Source organism: Gallinula chloropus, assembly GCF_964237585.1.
Source record: "Gallinula chloropus genome assembly, chromosome: 8".
Taxonomy (NCBI): Eukaryota; Metazoa; Chordata; class Aves; order Gruiformes; family Rallidae; genus Gallinula; species Gallinula chloropus.
The window spans coordinates 1347565-1367734 of record NC_140093.1 but is presented as its reverse complement, the minus strand read 5'-3'; the positions used below and the strand labels follow the sequence as shown (position 1 = coordinate 1367734).

Below are 20170 nucleotides of genomic sequence, written 5' to 3'. Positions count from 1 at the left end.
GCCCTGAGGATGCAGCAAAGAGGCTGTGGTGGGGCTGGGAGGGGTGAGCCCCATGGGCAGGGCACCCAGGGGTCCATGTGCTGGCCCAAGCAGCGCCAAATCATGGCTTTACATTGACTTCCCTTTGCCTCATCCCAGGAGGAATTAACCTCCTCTCCTAGGAAAGTCCTGGGCTGCCTAACGGGAAAGCAGCCAAGGATTTGATGGGGTTATAGAAGACTCGGCAGATCTGGGGAGTTTAATGCAGGGAGGAGACTGCCAGGGGTTTAATTTACTCACTCTTTTGGCTACCTGACAGGCTGGCCCACAGCTCCCAGCAGGCTCCCTGCGGCATTTACACAGCTGAAGGTCACTGCACATGATCCCTGCTCAAACCCTGGGGTCCCGCTGCTCCCTGGGGGATCCTCACCCAGGGGGGCTGGGCTGGCAGCTTGGGGAGGGGGTGGGCACCCATCCAGGGCACCCACGTACAGCCAGCATCCTTAGGGTAGGCAGGGGTGATGGGTTTAAGCTCAAGGGGGGCAGAAATCCTTCCCAGGGAGGGGGGAGGCCCTGGCACAGGGTGCCCAGAGAAGCTGGGGCTGCCCTGGGATCCCTGGCAGGGTTCAAGGCCAGGCTGGATGGGGCTGGGGGCACCCTGGGCTGAGGGGATGTCCCTGCCCAAGGTGGGTGGGTACTGGGTGGGTCTGAGGTCCTTCCCACCCACACCAGGCTGGTGTCCAGTGATCCCTCAAGGACAGGGCTGCATTTCAGTCCCCTCTTTCCATCCACAAACATTTTGCATTGACCTATCCTGAGCCAAGAGCCAGGAAGCAAATTTATAATTGAAAGGAGTCATCTGGCTTCAGTCCCCAGTGCCAAGAGCCAGGGACAAGCCCAGCGACCCGCCCCAGCAGAAGAAACACCACCCAAGACTGAGTGAATCAAAAACCAAACCCACCTTTGAGCTGAGACTCCCAGGCTGTTCTCCTTCAGCCAGACTCATTTTGGGGGTCGAGCCCCATGTTAGACAGGGGGCTGTGCTCCCCTTGACAACCAGCACCCTGTGGCCTACCTGAGACAGAGGGAAACCTATGTGCTGCCCAGCCCTTGGGAGGATTATTAACCCAGATTAAGAGCCATCTGGTGCAGGCAGGAGCACACAGGACACCCCAGCTTGCCTGCATTTGTTTCATCTTAGTATGTAAAAAATACATCTCCAGGCAGCTCCTTGGGCACCAGGACCCCGATTACACATGTGGTGCAACAAGCAGTTCCCAGTCTCTGGGAGGAAATACCACTCCAAATGGCATGGAAGGAGAGGATGGAGTTAAGGGACAGAGGGGGCTGGACAGAATCAAGGTTCATTCCGGGGCTCTGCAGCAGACACAGAGCGCTTAGCGTTGCCGAGCAGTCGCTCCCCACTGTTGCCTTGCACACAGACAGGCTCCTCCAGCTTCAGTAGCCATGGTTTCACTTAAAAATCTCTCACATTGGGTTTTTGCATCGTGCATTGTACTTTACACCCAGCATCACTCACCTCATCTGAGATCTGACCTCCAAAAGTCACCCACGTGCCTGGAAAGAAAGGAAACAATCCGTTACTATGGTCAAAGCTCACAGGGCTCATCACACAACACCCTCCAGGATTGGAAACCCTGCCTCCAGGAGGAAGGCAGAGGGGCTCAGGTCCAGAGGTGGAAAATTCAGCTGGATTTGGGCAAGACAGAGGAAAGATCGCTGTACCGGAGAGGCATCGGGCCCAGATGCTGCTGAGGGAGCTGGGGCTGGGGGGATTAAATGCTCCCTGCCTCACAAGAGGCCCATGTGACAGATACAGAAACGCTCCCACATCTTCATGAAAAATGCATGGGCAGCTCCTGGCGAGTGTGGAGGATGAACCTGGAGCAGGAGTGGGGACGCCGAGAGCGTGCCGCCTGCCGACGCTCCGGCTGCTTTGATCAGGCCCAGCTCAGAAGCAAAGGCAGCAGCTCCAGCAGAAGCAGCTTGCTCCCTTTCCCTCAAAAAAAAGAAAAAAAGGGGTCAATCTGGGTTTATTTTGTTTTTAATAGGCTGGGTTCCTTTGGGTACACATCGAGCTGTTTTTGAAGAGGGGAGTTTGCCCTGTGCTGTAACCAAAACTCTTGATTCCCGCTGGAGAGCCAGCAAAGCCAGGCTTCCCCACACTGGGAACGCCTCAAACACAGCCTACACCGTGGAAAACACAAAGTAAAACAGGAGCAAAGAGCACACAGACCCCCACCAAACTTTGCCTTTACTCAGGGCACCAATCCAGCACTCACAGCACCGGCTGAGCCCCCCGACACGCAGCCCCCAGCCCTCACCGCAGCGCTTTGCTATGAGCTTCTCCTTCCTAGGGGTTAGGCTGGGCTTAGGCAGGCCAGGGCTGAGCATCTGGGTTTGGCTTAGCCAGCCTCTGCACCCCACGGGCTGCCTTCTCCATTCTTTAGATCCACCCCCACAAAAAAATGAAGGAAAATGGGACTTTAACCCCCTATTTCCTGCCTTCTGCTCTGCTGGAGCTGGGAGAGGGACTTTCTCTTACCCTTGGAGTAAAAGGCTCCAGTCCCACACTGTGAAGAGGAAAATAAAACTAGGCTGTGGGTTATCATTAAGCTTCTTTCTGTAGATGAAAAACCCCAATCCAAACGAAGCCTGATTCCCATGCTAAAGCTCCCAAAGTCTTGTTTTTATAGGAATTTATGAAAATGCATTTCTACTGGGAAAAAAATACATTGAGACTGCCAAGCCCAGCTGGGCAGGGCTGTTTGTAAGGGCAGGGAGCGATGGGGTGAGGGACAGAGCAGGGCAGGGTTGGATGAGACATGAGGAAGAAGCTCTTCACTCTGAAGGGGGTGAGACCCTGGCACAGGTTGCCCAGAGAGGTGGGGGAGGCCCCATCCCTGAAGACATTCAAGGTCAGGGATGATGAAGCTCTGAGTGACCTGCTCCAATGCAAGGTGTCACTGCAGGGGTGGGATGAGATGGCTTTTGAAGGTCCCTGCCAGCCTCACACATCCACACATCCCAGTCTGGGACCTCTGAACAGGTGGGGAACCCATGGGGTAGAGGGGTTCATTGTCAAAAAGCAGGTGGAGAAGTGGGGGGCTGCCAGGCAAAGTGATCCCTGAAGCATCAGACGCAGCTGTGGAAGTGAGCTGCTCAGTGAGGGTCCCAGCCAGAGCAGGGAAGGCAGCACACACATCCCCTTCCCATGACCCTGAGCAGGTGGGGTGGGGGGGACCCACACCCAAAGCAGCACAGGATGGGACCCACTGCTCAACTCCAACAAAAATCTCACTCTGGAGAGGGGCAGCAGGCACCTCAAATGTGGGAAAATTCACCCCCTCAGCCAAGGGCACTTATGTGGGAAGAACAACACACTAAAAATACTATTTTTTAAAAAAAATCATGACTTTTCCCCTTCCCAAGTCCTCACCTTTCTCTGGTCTGTCCCAACCTGCTGCTTGTAACCCCGTGCCCCCCACCCCCCAATTCAGCCTGGCAGTGGCAGAGCTCCCAGTCCTGCCCCTTGCCCATCACACCAGTCCCTTGCACTGCAAAGCAGTTTCCCAGTAGGATCTCCTCCCCTTTGGCAGAGGAACCCCTGAATTAAACCTGGATTTGGCTCTATTTCCATCACACCCCAAGCCAGGCAAGGTGTGCCTATCAGTGGGTTATCTGCTGACGCTCAGTAATGTCACTGCCAGCAGATGTGTCACCTCTGCAGGGGAAAAAGAGGGTGAAAAAAGGCTCCTGGCTGGAAACCAAAGCTGTGCCTCCTGCCAGTACAATTTTATCCCTGGCTCTCTCCTGGCAAGGATGATGCCACATGGAGATCTGGCACGTGGCTCTGGTCTGGCGCTTCAGCAACCAGCAAACGCTCAGCCCCACATGCCTCCTGTCCTGGGGTGCAGCATCCCAGAGCCCTGCAGACCTTTGGGGCTGGGTTTCTCCTCTGTACCAGGTTGGGAAAAGCTTTGTATCCCAAGCAAAGGGGCTGAGAGGCGATGGCAGGAGGGTGACTGCTCTCATAGATGGCTGTGAGCACAGGGCACCCCGCGGGTGGCTGCAGGACCCATCGTTTGGGGAAGGTTCTTCTGCACTTTGGGTGTGGGGGGTTGGGATGGCTGGTTTCACCCTGGTTTCCTTGGTGTCAGGGCTAATTGCATCCTTGGAGGCTGCCTCAGCATCTCCTGCAAAAATCAACCAGCAGCCTCTCCAGGCAGCACCCGCTCCAAATTCACCCCGAGACAGGCGTGACCTTGTTTCTCCCCTTCATCACAGCCACGGCTCAGAGCCACCCCTGCCACCCTGCCCCAGGCCAGATTGTTACTGCTCCTCATTTAAAACCCATCCCAAGCTCACCCAAAGGAGAGGGAAAAGCTCAGCCCAGCCTGGAGCTGGGCTCAGCACCGGGGTGCTGCAGGATCCGGCTCCCAGGGTTGCTCAGCCCTGCAAAGTGGTCCCAGCTCCAGTGGGAGAGGAGGGATGCTCAGTGATACTGGGAGGATGCTCAGTGATACTGGGAGGATGCTGAGCCACTGCCACAGCCCCCCTTCCCAAACCTCCTCACCTGTGAAACACGCTGCTAACACCTCTGACCTCACGCGCTGCTCAACACTTCACAGCCCAGCAAATGAATTAATTAGAGCACGACCTGGGAGAAGCAGGAGGTAAATAAAAGGGTCCACATCCCCTCAGCACTGCCTGCCTCTGATTTCTGTCCTGCTTCACCTATTTCTCCCCTTGCTGTTCCATACTAGGGGGTGATGAGCTGAGGTTTGGGGAAGGCTGTTAAGGGAGATGGCTGAGACTCCCAAAACTTTAGTACACCTGAAATCAGATCCCCCACGGTGCATGAAGTTTAGGGGAAAACACCCTGCTCTTATCTTTTAGGGAACTGCACAAGAGAAGCTGTTCAGGCATCACTCAAAGCCAACACCTGATGGGTCTGTGGTGGGAGGGGAGCACGAGCTGCGCCGCAGAAGAAACACCTGCACGTTCAGCAGAAGACAGAGATCAAATCTCAGGGTTTCCACTCCTCTTCCCCCCAGTTCCCCTGCACTCCAAGGGCTGTAGGGCTCCCCAGTCCTCCAAAAGCTGAGGTGCCCAGCACTGAGCCCCCCCCCAGCCCTGCCCTTGCTCCCTCCTCAGCCCCCCTTACCCTGCGCAGCTGCACTCCCAAAGGCTGGGTATATTTAGCCACTGCCGCAGCCCCACATGCTTGAAATCAAAGAAAAGCTCCTCAAAGTGCTTTTTCCTGCTGCTACTTCCTTCCCCTAGCTTTCCTCAGCCACTACAACAGCAGCTCGTGGCGAGCTCCAAGGATGATAAATAAAACCTCTGCACCAGATAAGACGACAACTCCTTTGAAAGCCGGGCTCTATTTTCAACAGAAGAGCTCTTCTCAGCGCAATCCGCCTTATTGATGGGGAGAGCTTCACATCTCACTCTATTTTAAAACCAAACCTCAGGGGAAAAAATAAATATATCTAAATCAGTGAGCTAACCCCCCAGGCACCTGCCCTGCGAGCACAACCAGCACGGGCTGGGGACACAGCGGGGAGCTGGAAGGGGCGTCCCTCCCCACAGCAAGCACCAAGCACAGGCTGTGTCCTTGCTGCTCCTGCCTTTACCCATTGCCACCAAGGCAGTGGCACAGGAGCCCAGCACACCCAGCCAGCACTGCTGAACCAGGGAACGAGGACCATGCCCTAAGCAGGGCTGGAGGAGCTCCCACAGAGCAGAGCATCCATCTCTGAGGCGTCCCTGAGCATCCCCGAGGGGTTCACAGTCCTGACGCCCCAGCCAACACATGGGAACACACCCACAGAGAGAAAACCAGCCTTCTCCTTGCCACACTGGTGGGGTTTTTATACAGAGATATGCACTCCTAAGCACTCTTCCTGAGAGCAGCTCATCTGCCATCAGAGGAATTACTCGGCTGAGTAAAGCCATGTGGAGCCAGGCTGCCCCTGGCTCACCCCGGCAGGATGCGCTGAAGCCCCCGGGAGCCTCTGCAGCATCACTACAGGACCCACAGGGCCAGCATGCACATGTCACGGTGCTGATACATGCCCCTCTCCATAAAATATTGATACAAGATCCCGTAGGTTTTCAGGAATAACGAGGTGCACACACCAGAGAACATAAAATCCAGCCCACAGCCCAGGCAGATGGGCATCCCTGGAGACCAGAGCTCCTGGGGGGGTTCAGAGGCATCTCAGGAGGGGGCTCTGCCACCCCTCCTGGGGATATGGTCCTATTAGAAGGATTTTCTGCCATGAATGAACCTTTGCACGGTGTCACTCGGGCACTGTGGGTGGAAAGCACCCCCTCCCACTGCCAGGGCCTGAGCACAGGCTGGGGCTCCACAGCACATCCCTCTTCCCAAAACATGGGAGCAGCCAAAATGAACCACAGTGGTTACTCACCCAGCCCAAGGCACGAGACTCTCAGTCCAGACTTCCCAAGGTTTCTGGAAGGAAAAGGAAATTGTTAGGAAAACGCTGACAGGCACAAGGGACACACAGCTCCAGTGACCCCCCCAGGAACCAGCAGCTGGAGAAGGGGACACTTTGCTTTCATCTAAATCCTCTGTTTCCCTGTGAAAAGGGCAGACCCTCCCCAGGGTGGGATGCTGGGGATGCATAGTGCCCATCCTCTGCCTCACCAGGCTGTGGGAGATGCTCATGGGGCAGGGGGGCCAGGCAGGGATAACCTTAGATACATTAACTCACACGTCTTCATGGCCCAGTGAGGAATCTCCTCTGCTGACTGTTGGTCTGTACAGAACCAGTCACCTTATTCAGCCTCTCAGGTCATATTTTATTCACCTTTGTGCTTGTCAAACCCCCCACACCCACTGTAGACGACCCCTGGTTGGTTAACACAGGGGGGTCCCAAGCTCATGGGCTGAAGAAGACACCCCAGTTTCCCATCCCTTGGGGAAGCAGCAGCTCCATCCCTGACCTGGGCTGTGCTTCAGCCTCAGAGTTAATCACCCTCCTCCCTGAGCCAGGCTGGAGACAAGATAATTAGCCCCAAGGCCATGAAGTGTGCCATACACCAAGCCCTACCCCAACTTAAACCTGTCTCTGCAGCACGAAACACCCCTTTAATGACACCCTCCTGCTGTAACCTTTACATCACAGCTGAAGCAGGGCAATTTCTTTGCCAGATCAAGGTCTAATTCAGGGAGCATCTACCTACCTTCCGCTGCAGAGCGCTGCCAACAGTCACTGCTCCTTTTATGCTTCCCTTCCTATTCCTAATGAATTATTTAAAGCCAAATAATAATTAGTATTAAAAAAAAAAAGCCCTGCTCACCCATGGTGAGAGGGATTGGACAAGGCACAGGTCATGCCCTGTCCTCCAGGGGGTTCAGTTGGGGTGCCTGGAAAATTTGACATCCTATAGTCCAGAGTCAGCACTGAAAGCCCCAAGTTTTGGCAACACAACCTCCCTCTTGCCAAAGGAGGGCAGAGGCTGCTCCAGAGGTTTCCTGAGCCCGTGCTCCAGCCTGGGAGCAGTGCAGGGCTGCAGCCCCCAGCTCCTCCCAGTGTTCCCAGCCCTGCTTAGCCCACGGCAAAGCTCTCATTAATGGGCTGCTGGCATGGAAGCAATGTGGCCAACAGGGCTACTGCACCAGCTGAGAGCTCAGCCTGCTCAGGATGGCTCAGCAGCTGGTATGGACACGGGGCTGATGGCTGGTCCTGGTGCAGAGGGGTCACCTGTCTGGAAGAGCAATGGTTCTTGGCACCTGGATTTCATCTGCCCCCCCTAAAAAAAAACCCCAAAACCCAGTCAAACATAAAAACCTCCCAAAAATCAAGCAAAAAAAGATATAAAAGTACATATCTGCAGCTATTCTGCAGCACCCAGGCAACAGGCAGGCATTACACACACACACAGGAGCTGTACAATCTCACATCAGTGGCTGGTTTCTGAGTGACCAGGCAGTAAGAGCCCTTTGTGCTGCCCATATACTCGCTCCTGGCAGCCAGTGGTACGTGGTACCTGGCCACTTGCTCACCTGCACCCAGCTTGGCTTGCTTTATCCCAGGCTTGCCCCAGAAGCCAGGCCCCGAGGTGTTCAACACCTCACCCCAAATGCTTTCAAAGCCAAGACCTGAAGATGAAGCTCCTGTGCCACCACGCTGCCCAGAGCTGGGTGCAGGGCAGGAGAGCCCGGAGAAACCTCCCAGGCAGTGGGACGGGCCAGGGAAAGGTGCAGGGGAGAGGGGGCACCACAAGGCGTGGGGACACAGCCCCCTGTCCCGTGCCCAGCCTCACACCCTGGTTTCACACCACTCTTCCCTCCCAGCACAGCCCAAAGGTGACACTTCCCCCGAGTCTGAGCTCACAGAGCCGTCCCCGCAGCACCGGTGGCGCCAGATTGCGCTGGGAGAGGAAGGCCTGATTCATCCACAACACAGCTTGTGGCTCAGGATGTTGTTAAAAATACACCGAGGTACCACAACAGCACACAGGCAGGGACCACGTTCCCCTTGATTAGGCTTTTCCAAGCAGAGGGCACATCCCCTTCCTGGGAAGCGCAGGGATCTGGGCTGCGCTCGAGGGGCAGCGATGGGGGGAGCGCTGCCCCGAGACCCACAGCAGCAGCCACGTACCAGCATCCTCCAGGAGCTGCTGCTGCTGCTATGTGCCCTCTGGCACCCTGCAAACAATTGGGTAGCGTGTGCCAGGGGGGAAACAGGGCCTGGAACTCACCAGAATCCCGCAGCCGGCAAAGGAGCAGCTCAAGCTGTGGGACTGATCCAGGCAGCACAGCCCCAGGGCTGGGTACCAAGCCCTCTGCTGCCCAGCTTTCCTTGGGGAACACCTGCCAAGTTCTCTTCTTCCTTTCCCTTGCCAGCAGGCAGAGCTGTGCACACGCTGCACCTGCTCCTCCATCATCCCTCCCCAGGCTCAGAGCCAGCCCTGGTGCTGGAGGGGCTTTGCCCAGGATGAGTTTGGGCATTCGGCCCGTGCAGCACCCCAGGAGCGGGTGTCAGGTCGTGGGTGATGGGTTACTCCAACAGCACCTGGGACACCCAGGCTCAGCCTCTCATGGAGGCTCTGCAGTCATCGGGTCCCCGAGGCGCTCTCAGATCCTCTTTGGTGCCTGATTCCCATTCCCAAATCCCTCATTCCCAGCAGATGCATCACTCCCCCTCTGCAGCTGCAGCCCAGGACCAAGCACAGCTCCCTGCATCCCAGCACAGCTGCTCCTCTACAAACCCCAACCAAAACCCACTATTGTTTTCAGGTGCAGGAGAAGCTGGGCTCAGGACAGATACCCCAGTTCTGGACCCAACTGTGAGGCTGGACAGCCCAGAGTTAATCATTCTGCCAGAAATGGGCTTAAACTGGACGGGGCTTGGAGCACACACCAGTCAGTGCAGGGATGGAGACCATGAGCACAGCCAGGACCCAGCCCCACAGACATCCCCAGGGCTGCAAGAGCTGTCAGAGCCCCAAAGCTGGGGAGAAAATGGGGGGGATTAAAAGGCATTTTGCTTGTTCACCCTTTTGCTGTGAGCAAGACTATGGGCAACACCAAGGAGGACACCAGAGACACACACATCGGGTTCACACGGTGGGTCAGAAGGATGTGTGGCCTGTCTGAGGACCCGGGGTGTGACACACATGAGGAGGGCTGAGACTGCAGGTTTTGGTCACCCAAAACTCTTTGGCTCAGCATCAGGAAGTCAAAGGCAAACAAAGGGAGGGGAGGGGACTAGCATCTTCTGCAGGACCTGAGAAGGATGTGGGTGACTTGAGGCATCTGGGATAAAGCCTGAAGGCAGAGAGGGAGAGGAAAAGGGAAAATGACAGTTTTTCAGGAGCCTGAGGAGCAAAGGAGGGTGAAATCTGCTCCCCAGGGAATCTTTCCATGTCACATGACCAGGTAGGACAATGACATCACCTCCAAAGCATTAGTTTTAATTAAAAGACAAGAACCCAAGGCTTAAAATCGAGATGTGTGCTTGGCAGTGGGAATACCTGGAGCACACAGCGACTCTGACCCCATTTAACTCCCCCTCAGGGAGGATATTTGATGGGAACAGCGTCCTTGAGCATCACCAGCAACCTGCAAGGCTGAAATCGTTGTTCTAACAACACAAAGACCGACGAGGCAGTCGGGAGGTTTCCCCTTAGCTGCTTGCTTTGCTCCAACCACCCTCCAGCCTCGCCAGCCCCCCCACACAGCAGCAGGACCCAGAGCACCCACGGGCATCACAGGGCCAGCACAGCCCAGGCAGTCTCAGGGCACACAGTGCCATTCCCCTGCTGCAGGGACAGCCCTTCCCCACTCCCCACAGCTCCTTGCTAACATGCTCCACTGCTGTTCACAAGCCTCTTCCAGATCTCCTCCACTTCATCCAGCTTTGTAAGCAACACCGAGCTGTTTCTCCCTGAAAATCCAGCCCTTCCCCACCACTCTGCTGCCCCAACTGACCCTCAGTAAATTGTACACAGTGGGGTGGCCAATTATAACCCCAGGGTCCGTCAGGGCTTGGCATCACCCAAGCAGAGAAAGCCCCTTCAGGTGTGAAGTGACACCTGGGTGAGGAGCACACAGCCCCTTCCCAAACCTTGCTTCCTGCAGGTACAGCACCAGGGGGGTCAGAGACCAAGAACACTGGGGGCCTCACTCTGCCTCTTGTGCTCACCCTGTGCCTCCACCCTCACCTTCTGCCTCCTCAGCACCTTGCACAGTCACTTTTGGCTTCATTATCTCCCCAGGAGGGTGACTGCTGACAGGGCAGAGCTGCACAGCACTAAAAGGAACAGATAATTATATATATATATATTTATAAACACACAGAGACACGTCCTGTGGGCAGCAGGGGCTGAGCCCTCACAGCCCTACCTGCACCTTCCCAGCTCCTTTGCTGAGCGGGGCCCCAGGCAGCACGGCTGGGCTGCACCAACACCCTCACAGCAGCGTGGACAGGATGGGGGGACACGGGGAGCCCAGCCAAGCAAGAGGCTCCTGTGTCTGAAGCCCCACATTTACATGGGTGCCAGGTACCTCCTGCAGCTCACAGGGTACAGGGGACTCCCCAAACCATGCACAGAGCCCTTCACATCCTCCCACACCACCAGTCAGGCTCCCATCACCGCTGCCCACAGCCAGGGGTCCACCACCAGCACCCCACCAGGTCCAGGGGACATTCCAAGCTGGCAGCCTCAGGAATTAAGAGGAAAGGGGGAGAAGACAGGCAGCCCCTGCCATATGGCAGGGATGGTATTTGTCTCCTGTGGCACAGGGCAGAAAGCAATTGTAATTACTCACTTTTAATTAATCCTAGTGTAGGTGAGTCAGTAAGAGCCCAGCAGCAGCAAACACTTCAGCGCCAGAGACAGCCCTGACCCTGGGCCACAGGGGAGCAGGAGCAGCCCCTGAGCTCAGCCCCAGCACCCAGCAGCACTGAGCACCCCTCAGGCAGGTGGTTTCCCCATCCCCACAGAGCCACAGCCACCAAGGATGGTGGGCCAGACTCACACAGACCAAGGTACCACAACAGGACACAGCACCAACCCCAGCACCCAGCCCTGGTGCTGGGCAAACCCCCTTCCCTCCAACAAGCCACCAGGAAGAGCAAATCCCTTCCTTATGCATCCCTCACCTGCCAGCCCCACTGCAGCATGACCTGGGTACCACATGCTTCCCTTCACACAGCCAGAGGAGCAGGAGCCTGATGCCCACCACAAGCCTCCACACAGGAGCACAATCCAACCAGCACCCACTGCTCTCAGGGTGGGGATTTATGGTCTGAGCCACCTGTGCTGCTTAATCAACTCATTAGCTGGTTCCTGTTTTTGTTAAGGGACAAAGCAATTATAAGAAAGTGCATCCTGGTGATCCAGGTGGGAGATTTGCTTCCTCACTGCTCTTTGTGGTTTAAGGGGGAGGAGAGTTTGGGTCTGGTCACTTCCATTAACACCACCCCCAAATCAGGCCAAACCTTCCTCTCACTGTGCCAGGCAGGGCTCCACATCATCAGGTGTCTGAAGCAGCATTGGTCTCTGCTTCCATAACCCCCTGCACCCTGCTGGTTTGCAGAGGGGACCTGGCTCCTGTCCAACCCCAAACCATCCACCCCCATGGATGGGGTAAGCTTCACCCCGTGCCTGGCACCAGGCTGAGCATTGTGTCCCAGAAAAAACAAAGCTGATCTATCCATCTACCTCCCTCCCTGTCTCCATTTCTATGTCCATCCATCCATCCATCCATCCCTGTCTCCACCCCTATGTCCATTCTTCCTCCATCCATCCATCCCTGTCTCCACCCCTATGTCCATCCATCCTCCCCATCCTCCTGTTCACCCATCCATCCCTGCATCCATCCATCCATCTGTCAGGAAGGAGGGAGCAAAAGAAAAGTTTTTCTAAGGGAAAACACAAGTTTTAAATAAAATCTCTGCAATAACACATACAATGACTAAAACATTTTCGACTCCACACCCACAGAAGAATCATCAGGCTCAGAAGAGCTCCACAGAAAGCAGATAATGCTGGTTTGTGCCTGTTCCAACCCCGCTCTCCTCGCTCTGCGTCGGTGCTTTTGCCCACAGAAGCCAACCCCAACCAGAAACACAGAGCCAAAGGCACGGAGCCGGCGTGGGTCGGTCCTACCAAGGAGCCCCAGGGGCAGGTGACCCCCTGGGACCCCCTTTCACACGCTTGGTGGTGCCAAGGGAGGGGTGGTGGGTGGGGGTCCTGGGTCTGTGGCATCGCTAGTTGCCTGTGTGAAGTATCACTGGGTCCCCCTGCCCACGGCCACGCCGACTGCCTGGGCACCAGGGAGGCAGGTGGGGGAGGCAGAACCCGGCACTCCCCAGGCATCTCAGCAACGGATGGGGGGAGGAGGTGGGAAGGGGGAGAGGGGCTTTGAACGGAGCAGGGGACCGGGAAGGGCACGAAGCCAGCGCCTGGGAGAGGCATCAGCACCCCCAGGTGCAGAGACCTGCACACAGGCATCTTTGTGTCCATCCTCTGCCTCCAGAGAGGAGGAATTGGGCACCCTGAGCCTTCCTCCCACGCCAGCACGCACCCTCACGGGCACAGGGTGAGCCCCAGGGCTGCGATACAGCCCCCCAACCCCCAAGTAAGCAAAACCAGGGAAACCACAAGGTTTTCCTGTGAATGAACTGGGGGGGGTTGGCTTATGGCTGCTGAAATGTAGGGGAAAAGGAGTTGCTGTTCCCAAAGCCAGTGGTGGGAAAACAACGTTGCTTAGAAACATCCCCATTAGCTCTCCAGACCCGCTCCTTCCTGCACAGAAAATGAGTAAGATATGTCATTTCTTCCCCCCACACCAAAAAAAGAGGCTGTTTCAAGTAACAACACCACCCTGATGGCAGCAGAGACCCTTTCCACTTGCCCCCTCCCACAGCAGTGCATCCAACATCCTTCTCCCATGACCCACGAGCAGGGACCAACAAAGTGTAACCCAGGTCCAGAGCCATGCTCAGCCTCAGTGCTTCCCTGGGTGCTGCTCCCACACCAAGGATCCCTGCATCCCACCCCGCTCCTCTCCACTTCAGAGGCCAGAGAGCTGCGGGCACCCCCTGAGCAAAGGGAGCTGGGGGCAACTGCAGACCCCAACTCCATTCCCTGCATTGACTCCCCGAATTTCCGTGCTTGTACCCAGCACAGCAGGGTGGGGTGTCCCCATCATCCCTGCCCTGTGGGGAAGGGGCTGTCCCTCGCATCTGTGGGGACCCCAGGACACAGGGTGCCCAGTGCAACCCAGCACAACGGGGCAGAGAGGGGAAGGGACAGGCAGCAGAGGGGTCACCCCCCTCCAACCTGGTCACTCTCCTCCCCATCCCTGAGCCTTTCCTGAGCCTTCCCAGTACAAATCCATTGGAAGCTTTGCGTGATGCTTCCCCCAGTGCAATGGAGTGACCTACACCTCCCTCACCAACCACATCCTCAGGGCTTTTCCTTCTCCCAGGACACGCACAGGGATGTCTCCTCGACCTGGTGGTGCCCAACAGGACCTGGATCTCCCTGGGAAAACATACCACCTCCTGTGGTCCCCATGAGCCTCTAAAGTGATCCATCAGCACCCACTCAGACCCCTTCCCAATTGCCCCCATGCTGCTCAAAGCCCCTCTCCCCCTTCCCACCTCCTCCCCTCATCCGTTGCTGAGAGGTGCCTGGGGAGTGCCGGGTCCTGCCTTTGCCTGGCCAAGGGGTGCTCAGCTCCAACATCACAGAGTTGAGACAGTAACAGCCCCCCCCCCAGCACAGCTGACTCCACAGACGGAGGGTGAGGTGATATGGAGGTGTTCCTTCTCCTCTTTAATTAACTCAGGCAGTTTCCTTCGTTAACAGCTGGGCTTCGTTTTGCCTCGTCAGCTGGAAGAGCCTCGTGGATTTGGGGCAGGCAGGAGCTGCCCCTCTGGTGAGCTGTGGTGGCAGGAGGGGGGGTGATCTAAGCAGTGTGGGTGGGGAGGGAGGAAACATAATGCTCTCTGCCCCCCTGTGCCACAAACAAAACACTTCACAACACGCACAGCGGTTTCCACTCGATTACTGCCTGCGTGAGCAGTAATTGCAGCGATGCCGGATCGCAGCTCTCTGCTGCTTTCTGTAGTTTAAGGCCATTCACTCTGCGCAGAGACAACGAAGTGAGGAAGGTGTGTGTGGCACCGGGACCCCCCCGCATCCTCGGTGAGCATGGGGTGGGTACAAGCCCCCGTTCCCTGCTTCATTTTGGGTAGCCCAACCCCCCAGTGCCACACCTCGCCCGGTGCTGCCACTCTCTAGTGATGCTTCCAACCACCTTCCCAGCCAGCGCCGCCTTCTACCGGCTCATTGCTGGATGGGGTCTGGAGATGCAGAGCTGTAGCAGCTGGACCAGTTGTCCATGGCCCAAGGGATGCTCGAGCAAGCTGAAACCACTGATTCATTCCCTTGGTTGAGCACGTGCATCCTTAAATGTGCTTTATGGTCCAGCCGTACCCTGGCAGGGGTGGGCTCTGCTTATGCTGGCTGTTTTACAAACTGCTTCATAATCTGTTCTGCCCAAGATGTTAGAAATGAACTGGAATAGCTGGATTTTAACCCTGTGCACCCGTGGTGACGCAGTGGAGGTGCAGCCAGGGCTGTTCCCCGCTGCGGGTGCCACAGTTCCAGGGGCTCTTCTGAGCATCAGCAGCGATGCGGCTGCTCCGTGGTGGGTGCTGCAGTCCCATGGGTGTTGGGGGGAGTTGGTCATGAACCCCATCATTGCAGCAGTGACATTAACGATACAAAATGGGGGGAAAAAACCCAAACAACCCCTCTCCCACTCCATTACTAGCAGAACAGTTGCAGAGGCAGAATGGGACATCGCTGATCTGCTGGAAAACCAGAGCAGTGAAGCCAGGAGGTGGGTGGTGGGTGATGGAAACCCCAGCTTGGCAGCAAGAGGGGCAGTGTGGACAGAGTGGGGGGATAAGTAGGTGCCTAAATGGCACCTGGCCCCCGTTCCTTGGCTCTCATCACGTTCCCAACTCCTCTCCCGTGCCCGTAGGGCCGCCGGCTGCGGGGGTGGGCGCTTCAGCTGAAATTCCCCAGGAATCTTATTTGGCTGCAGCCTCAGAAAAGTTGCAGATGACGCATTAGGATGTAGATAAGGCAAAGGAGATGGGCCGTAGCCAAGCGCAGGCGTGCCGGCGTGCTCAGCCCCCCGCGCAGGATGCGTGCCTCCAGCCAGCCTCCCGCACGCGGCTCTCCTGCCCACTCCATCCCTCCTGCCCACTCCATCCCTCCTGCCCGAGCTCCAGGCCAGCCTGGCCAAGAGGCAATCCGCAGGGCGCTGGCACCAGCATGGAGCCATCACTGCCTGGGGAGTGGGTGGGGGGCACAGCCAGTCCCCCTCCAGACACACATGCTGCCCTGCTGGCCTCTTGCCCGCAGCAGAAATGGTTGTGGAGAGTTTTGGTGCAGCGGCTGCACAGCTCCCTTCCCAGAGCACGGGATGGGGATGCTGGAGCGGGGGCAGCGCTGGCACCGGCATTCCCAGGGGAACAGCTCTGCCGGGGCGGGGGGGCCCAATCCAGCAGCTGCATCCCGGAGCGGTGCGCAGCCCACGGCTCTCCTGCCCCCACCGCGTTTCGTCAGCTGTGGGACCCAGGGATGAAAGAGAGGGAAGGGAGAAGCATTTGTCATTCCTCAGTGACGTTGTTAAAGTGCAGAGTTTCAAATGTCTGAGGGAGTCACATTATCCTGGGGAAAAAAACCCAACCCAACAATCATCTCACAGGTCTTAAAGGGTTTGAATGAATCCCGTTGTTTCCAGAAATGAGAGGGGATCGGGGAGATCTCCAGCCCACCCGTGTGGGGGTTAACCCACAGCTTCTCCGTGGCCCTGCAGCAGCACCTGAGCCTGTGCTGCTCCAGATCTCAGACCTGGCAAAGACTCACGGGCCAGCAACGTGCCCCTAATCCTGTCCCAACATCCAGGTCTGTCCTGCTTTATTCACAGAATCACAAGTTTGGAAAAGCCCTTTCAGATCATCGAGTCCAACTGTTCCTGTCCTGTGCTAAACCAGATCCCTGAGCACCTCATCTCCCCTCTGTTAAACACACCCAGGGGGTGACTCAGCCCCTCCCTGGGCAGCCTGTGCCACAGCCCCACAACTCTGCCACAGACAGGGCAGAGCCAGCCCCAAAAGGCTCAGGTCTCTCCTGTGCACCCATGGACTCGGGGGCTGCTGGATCTCTGCATCCTCTCTGCCCCCCGGGATGGTCCTCAGGGCACGCAACAGCAGAGGACACAGATAGAGAGCAGCTTCTGATTGATTTCTTAAACAGATTTGTTCAGGAGCACACGCCTCTGGAGCCCTCCACACACAGCTCTCCCTCCTGCCAGGGGATGGGAAGCATCACCTGAACCACCCTGATGAGTAGGAACAATGGCCACAGCAGCCAGACCCCTCTGTGCCTTCCCAAATCCATCCCCTGGCCTTACACCAGGTACCCACCCACCGCCCCGCGCCACCAGCCCCCAGTTTGGTGAGAATCCACCAAACCCTGGGACACATGGAGGTCTGGCTGGAGCAGGAGCTGTACAACAGCACGGGCTGAGCCCCAGGCAAAGGGGAGAGGGATGTCTGCAGGCGTGGAGCAGGGAACGCGTCAGCCCAGCTTTAACCTCCACGCTCATACCCAGCCTCGTGCCCAGCGCTTTCTTCTCCTTGCTGAGAATTAACTTCTCCACAAACATGTTCTACAGATGGCATTTTAGAATGTTAGTCTAAAATAAAAATAAGCGTGCTCAAAATGCAAATTGGATTTTGCCAGAGCAGCCCTGCTCCAAGAATACATTCTAAATATCCCAAACTGTGCGCTTCACGAGTAATTAAATTAGCAGCGTTCCTGCATTACAGCTTTTCTTCCATCCATTTAAGCATTAGATTAATGTTGTCAGGAGGATTTTAAATGGAAAATACCACGCTGCAGGGAAAGGTTCGGGACAGGCAGAGCGGAGCAGGGTGAGCTTTAGGAACCTGGCTCCCAGGGAGCTGCCCTACGCTGCTGCATCCCAGCGGGATGGGCACCAGCCACCGCTGCCCTGGGTCTGGGTGATGCAGGGAGCAGTGGTGCTGTGACAGCCACCCCCAGTGATGGGGACGGCCATCCAGGATGCTCCCTGCATCACCACCCTGTGCCCAGCATCGCCCCATGGCTGTTGCTAAGCTCCATGAGGCTGCACAGCTCGTCACCAGCATAGGAGTGCACTAAAAACCTCCCTAAAATATCATTGTTTGGCTTCTGCTGGACAAAACCTGACCCAAAAGGATGCTCTGTAAATCCCAACAAGGATGCTCTGTAAATCCCAACAGGGATGCTCTGTAAATCCCAACAGGGATGCTCTTCAAAACCCCGTTTGCCCTGGAGTCCCATCCCATTCTCCTGAGCTCACTGCTCTCCCTCAGCATTAAAACAGGGGGGTCAGGAATTGAGCCCCCCGAACATCAGACCGAGCCCCGGCTTGTTGCTGTGTGCCCCCCACTCCCAGTGCCACCAGTACCACTGGACAGCCAGATGGGCGACCTGACACCCCCAGATCTCACTCTGTGGGGAGCAGAGGACGTTGTGCTGGGGGACAACAAGCAGCCTGTGCACAGCACTCACAGGGGAAGCAGGGACTGATGAAGAAGTCACCACTTAGGCACAAGCCCAAGCCCCAAGCCCAGTTAGGAGCACAGGAGGTTTCTGGCCCGGCTGGGTCTGCGGGGGACAGAGGGGAGAAAGAAGAACCCTGAGCAGAAGAAACCTCTTTGCCATGGCTGGGGGAGTGGGGCTGACCCTGCTTTTGCATCCCTGTGATGCTCAGAAGCTGCAAACTCCCAGGAAGCCATTAGGGATTTGAGAGCAGCACAGATTGCGTTTGCTCAACTGGTTCCTTTCTCTGACTTATTTCTCCCTTCTTCTTGCCTATTACAACCTACAGCCCTGGGGCTGGGGACACACACACACACACCCCCCATGCTGGGAAGTCAGTGTCAGTCCATTCTGTTCGCTGGTTTGCTCTTAATATACAACAATAAAGCAAAGATCAGGTGATAACCCCTAAAAACCAACCCGATGTGGAGAGCTGCTGAAATCATGCACAGTTTTATATCAAAACAATTGTGCCATTTGCCTGTGAGTGCTTAAAAGGACATGTAACTGCAGCAAGGACTCCAACAACCCCTGAATTCCTAGATACCTGTGGCAGCATCTATGGTTAAAGCTTCTAGCACGACCTGAGGGAAAGACAGACCTAAGTCCTGAAGCACCTCTCAGAAATCTCTGCTCCCACTTCCAGCCCTGGAAAAAGCTCCAGAGCTTGATCTTTTCTGTCCAAGTTAATCCTGCAGCCCAAACTGGCCAGGTGGGAGTTTCCCTGTGAGTCCCTGAAGCCTGTGCTCACACCGGCTGCAGGGACGGGTGCGATGCCCGGCACCCGCGCACACCGACACTGTTACAGTGCAGTTCCAGCCTGAACAGTACTGTGCTGCTCTAAAAGCATCACCTCTTTTCCTCCCAGCCCACAGGTCACCCGGGACACACTCGGTCTCCCAGATCACAGAGGTGAAAGTCATCTTCCTGATGGCCCCCACGTGGCTCGGATGCAGCTCTGGGCTCCATCCTGCACAGGCAGCTGCTCCTCCTCTGCACACCCAGCAGCCATGCCATGGACTTCTCCCCTCCAGGGAGGAGGGGATGCCTGTGGGATGTTTCCCTGGAACAAGTTTGCGTTTCTCCCTTCCTGGCCCATCCTGGGAGGGAAGGTGTTCCAAAGCATCACTCCCACCCCAGGGCTGGGACCAGCCAGCCCACAGCTCTGGGAAGGTGCGAGTTACCCACAGGAGCTTGATACCTGTCTCACACCTTCCTTGTGTCCACCAGCAGGTATTTATTTCACCAGAAAAGCGGGGTGAGCACTGCTGCCCCCACCCTGGCCCAGCCAAGCCTGCGACCACCTTTCTGGGAAGGGGAAGAGCTCCACGGCACTGGAGCCAGGGGAGGAACGCGCCCAGCACTGCGCCGCGATGCGCCAGCAGCTCTCTATTAATGCACTCCAACAATAACCCACGAGTTCAGGCACGCAGCGAAGGGAAAAAACGCCTGGGAGCTGCAGAGGAATTTTTAGCCATCAGGATGCAATGACCTCCGCTGGAACATGGCCAGGACGCTGCCTCTGTGCCACCGGGGACGCTGGAAGGGCCCGCAGCCCGCAGCCTGGCACGCGGCAGCACCCCGGCTGTGTGCCAGGCAAAAACCCCCGGTAAGAGGAGGATCCAGCAGGTCACCATGCTCCGGGATGGCTGAGAGAGCAGCACCACAGCTTGGGAAAGGAGGGATGGGTGGCACCCCACACATCCCAACAGCCTGGGCTCCTCCAGACCCTCCACATCCAGGCATTTCGTGCCCATGCTGTGCCCTCCCTGACCAGTAGCTGAGCATGTGGCACCAGGGAGAGCTCGGCACCCCCTGGGCAGCTGGGAAAGGTCTTTGGCTGCTAAAGATGCTCCAGGCCTTGCAAAACTCAACAGGCCACCCTTGCACATCCAGCATTCCAGGGCTGCCACCTCCCCATCCCTGCAGTGGCGGGACACGGCCCCGCACAGCCCTGGCCATGCAGGAATGAGGGTCCTGGGCTGGGTTTCCC

At 56.7% G+C, this 20170-nt stretch overlaps 1 protein-coding gene across 4 annotated transcripts in view; it reads right to left on the bottom strand.

The window, feature by feature from the left end:
- The window catches only part of KCNAB1 (potassium voltage-gated channel subfamily A regulatory beta subunit 1), a gene marked incomplete at both ends in the record, with an annotated part of 58036 nt that overhangs the window by 14387 nt on the left and 23479 nt on the right, over window positions 1-20170 (bottom strand). For all 4 annotated transcript variants that reach the window (XM_084267384.1, XM_084267385.1, XM_084267386.1 and 1 more), the window contains 2 exons: window positions 1520-1557; window positions 6438-6481. In XM_084267384.1, the coding sequence (XP_084123510.1) occupies window positions 1520-1557; window positions 6438-6481 (82 nt within the window). The remainder of the gene's footprint in view (window positions 1-1519; window positions 1558-6437; window positions 6482-20170) is intronic.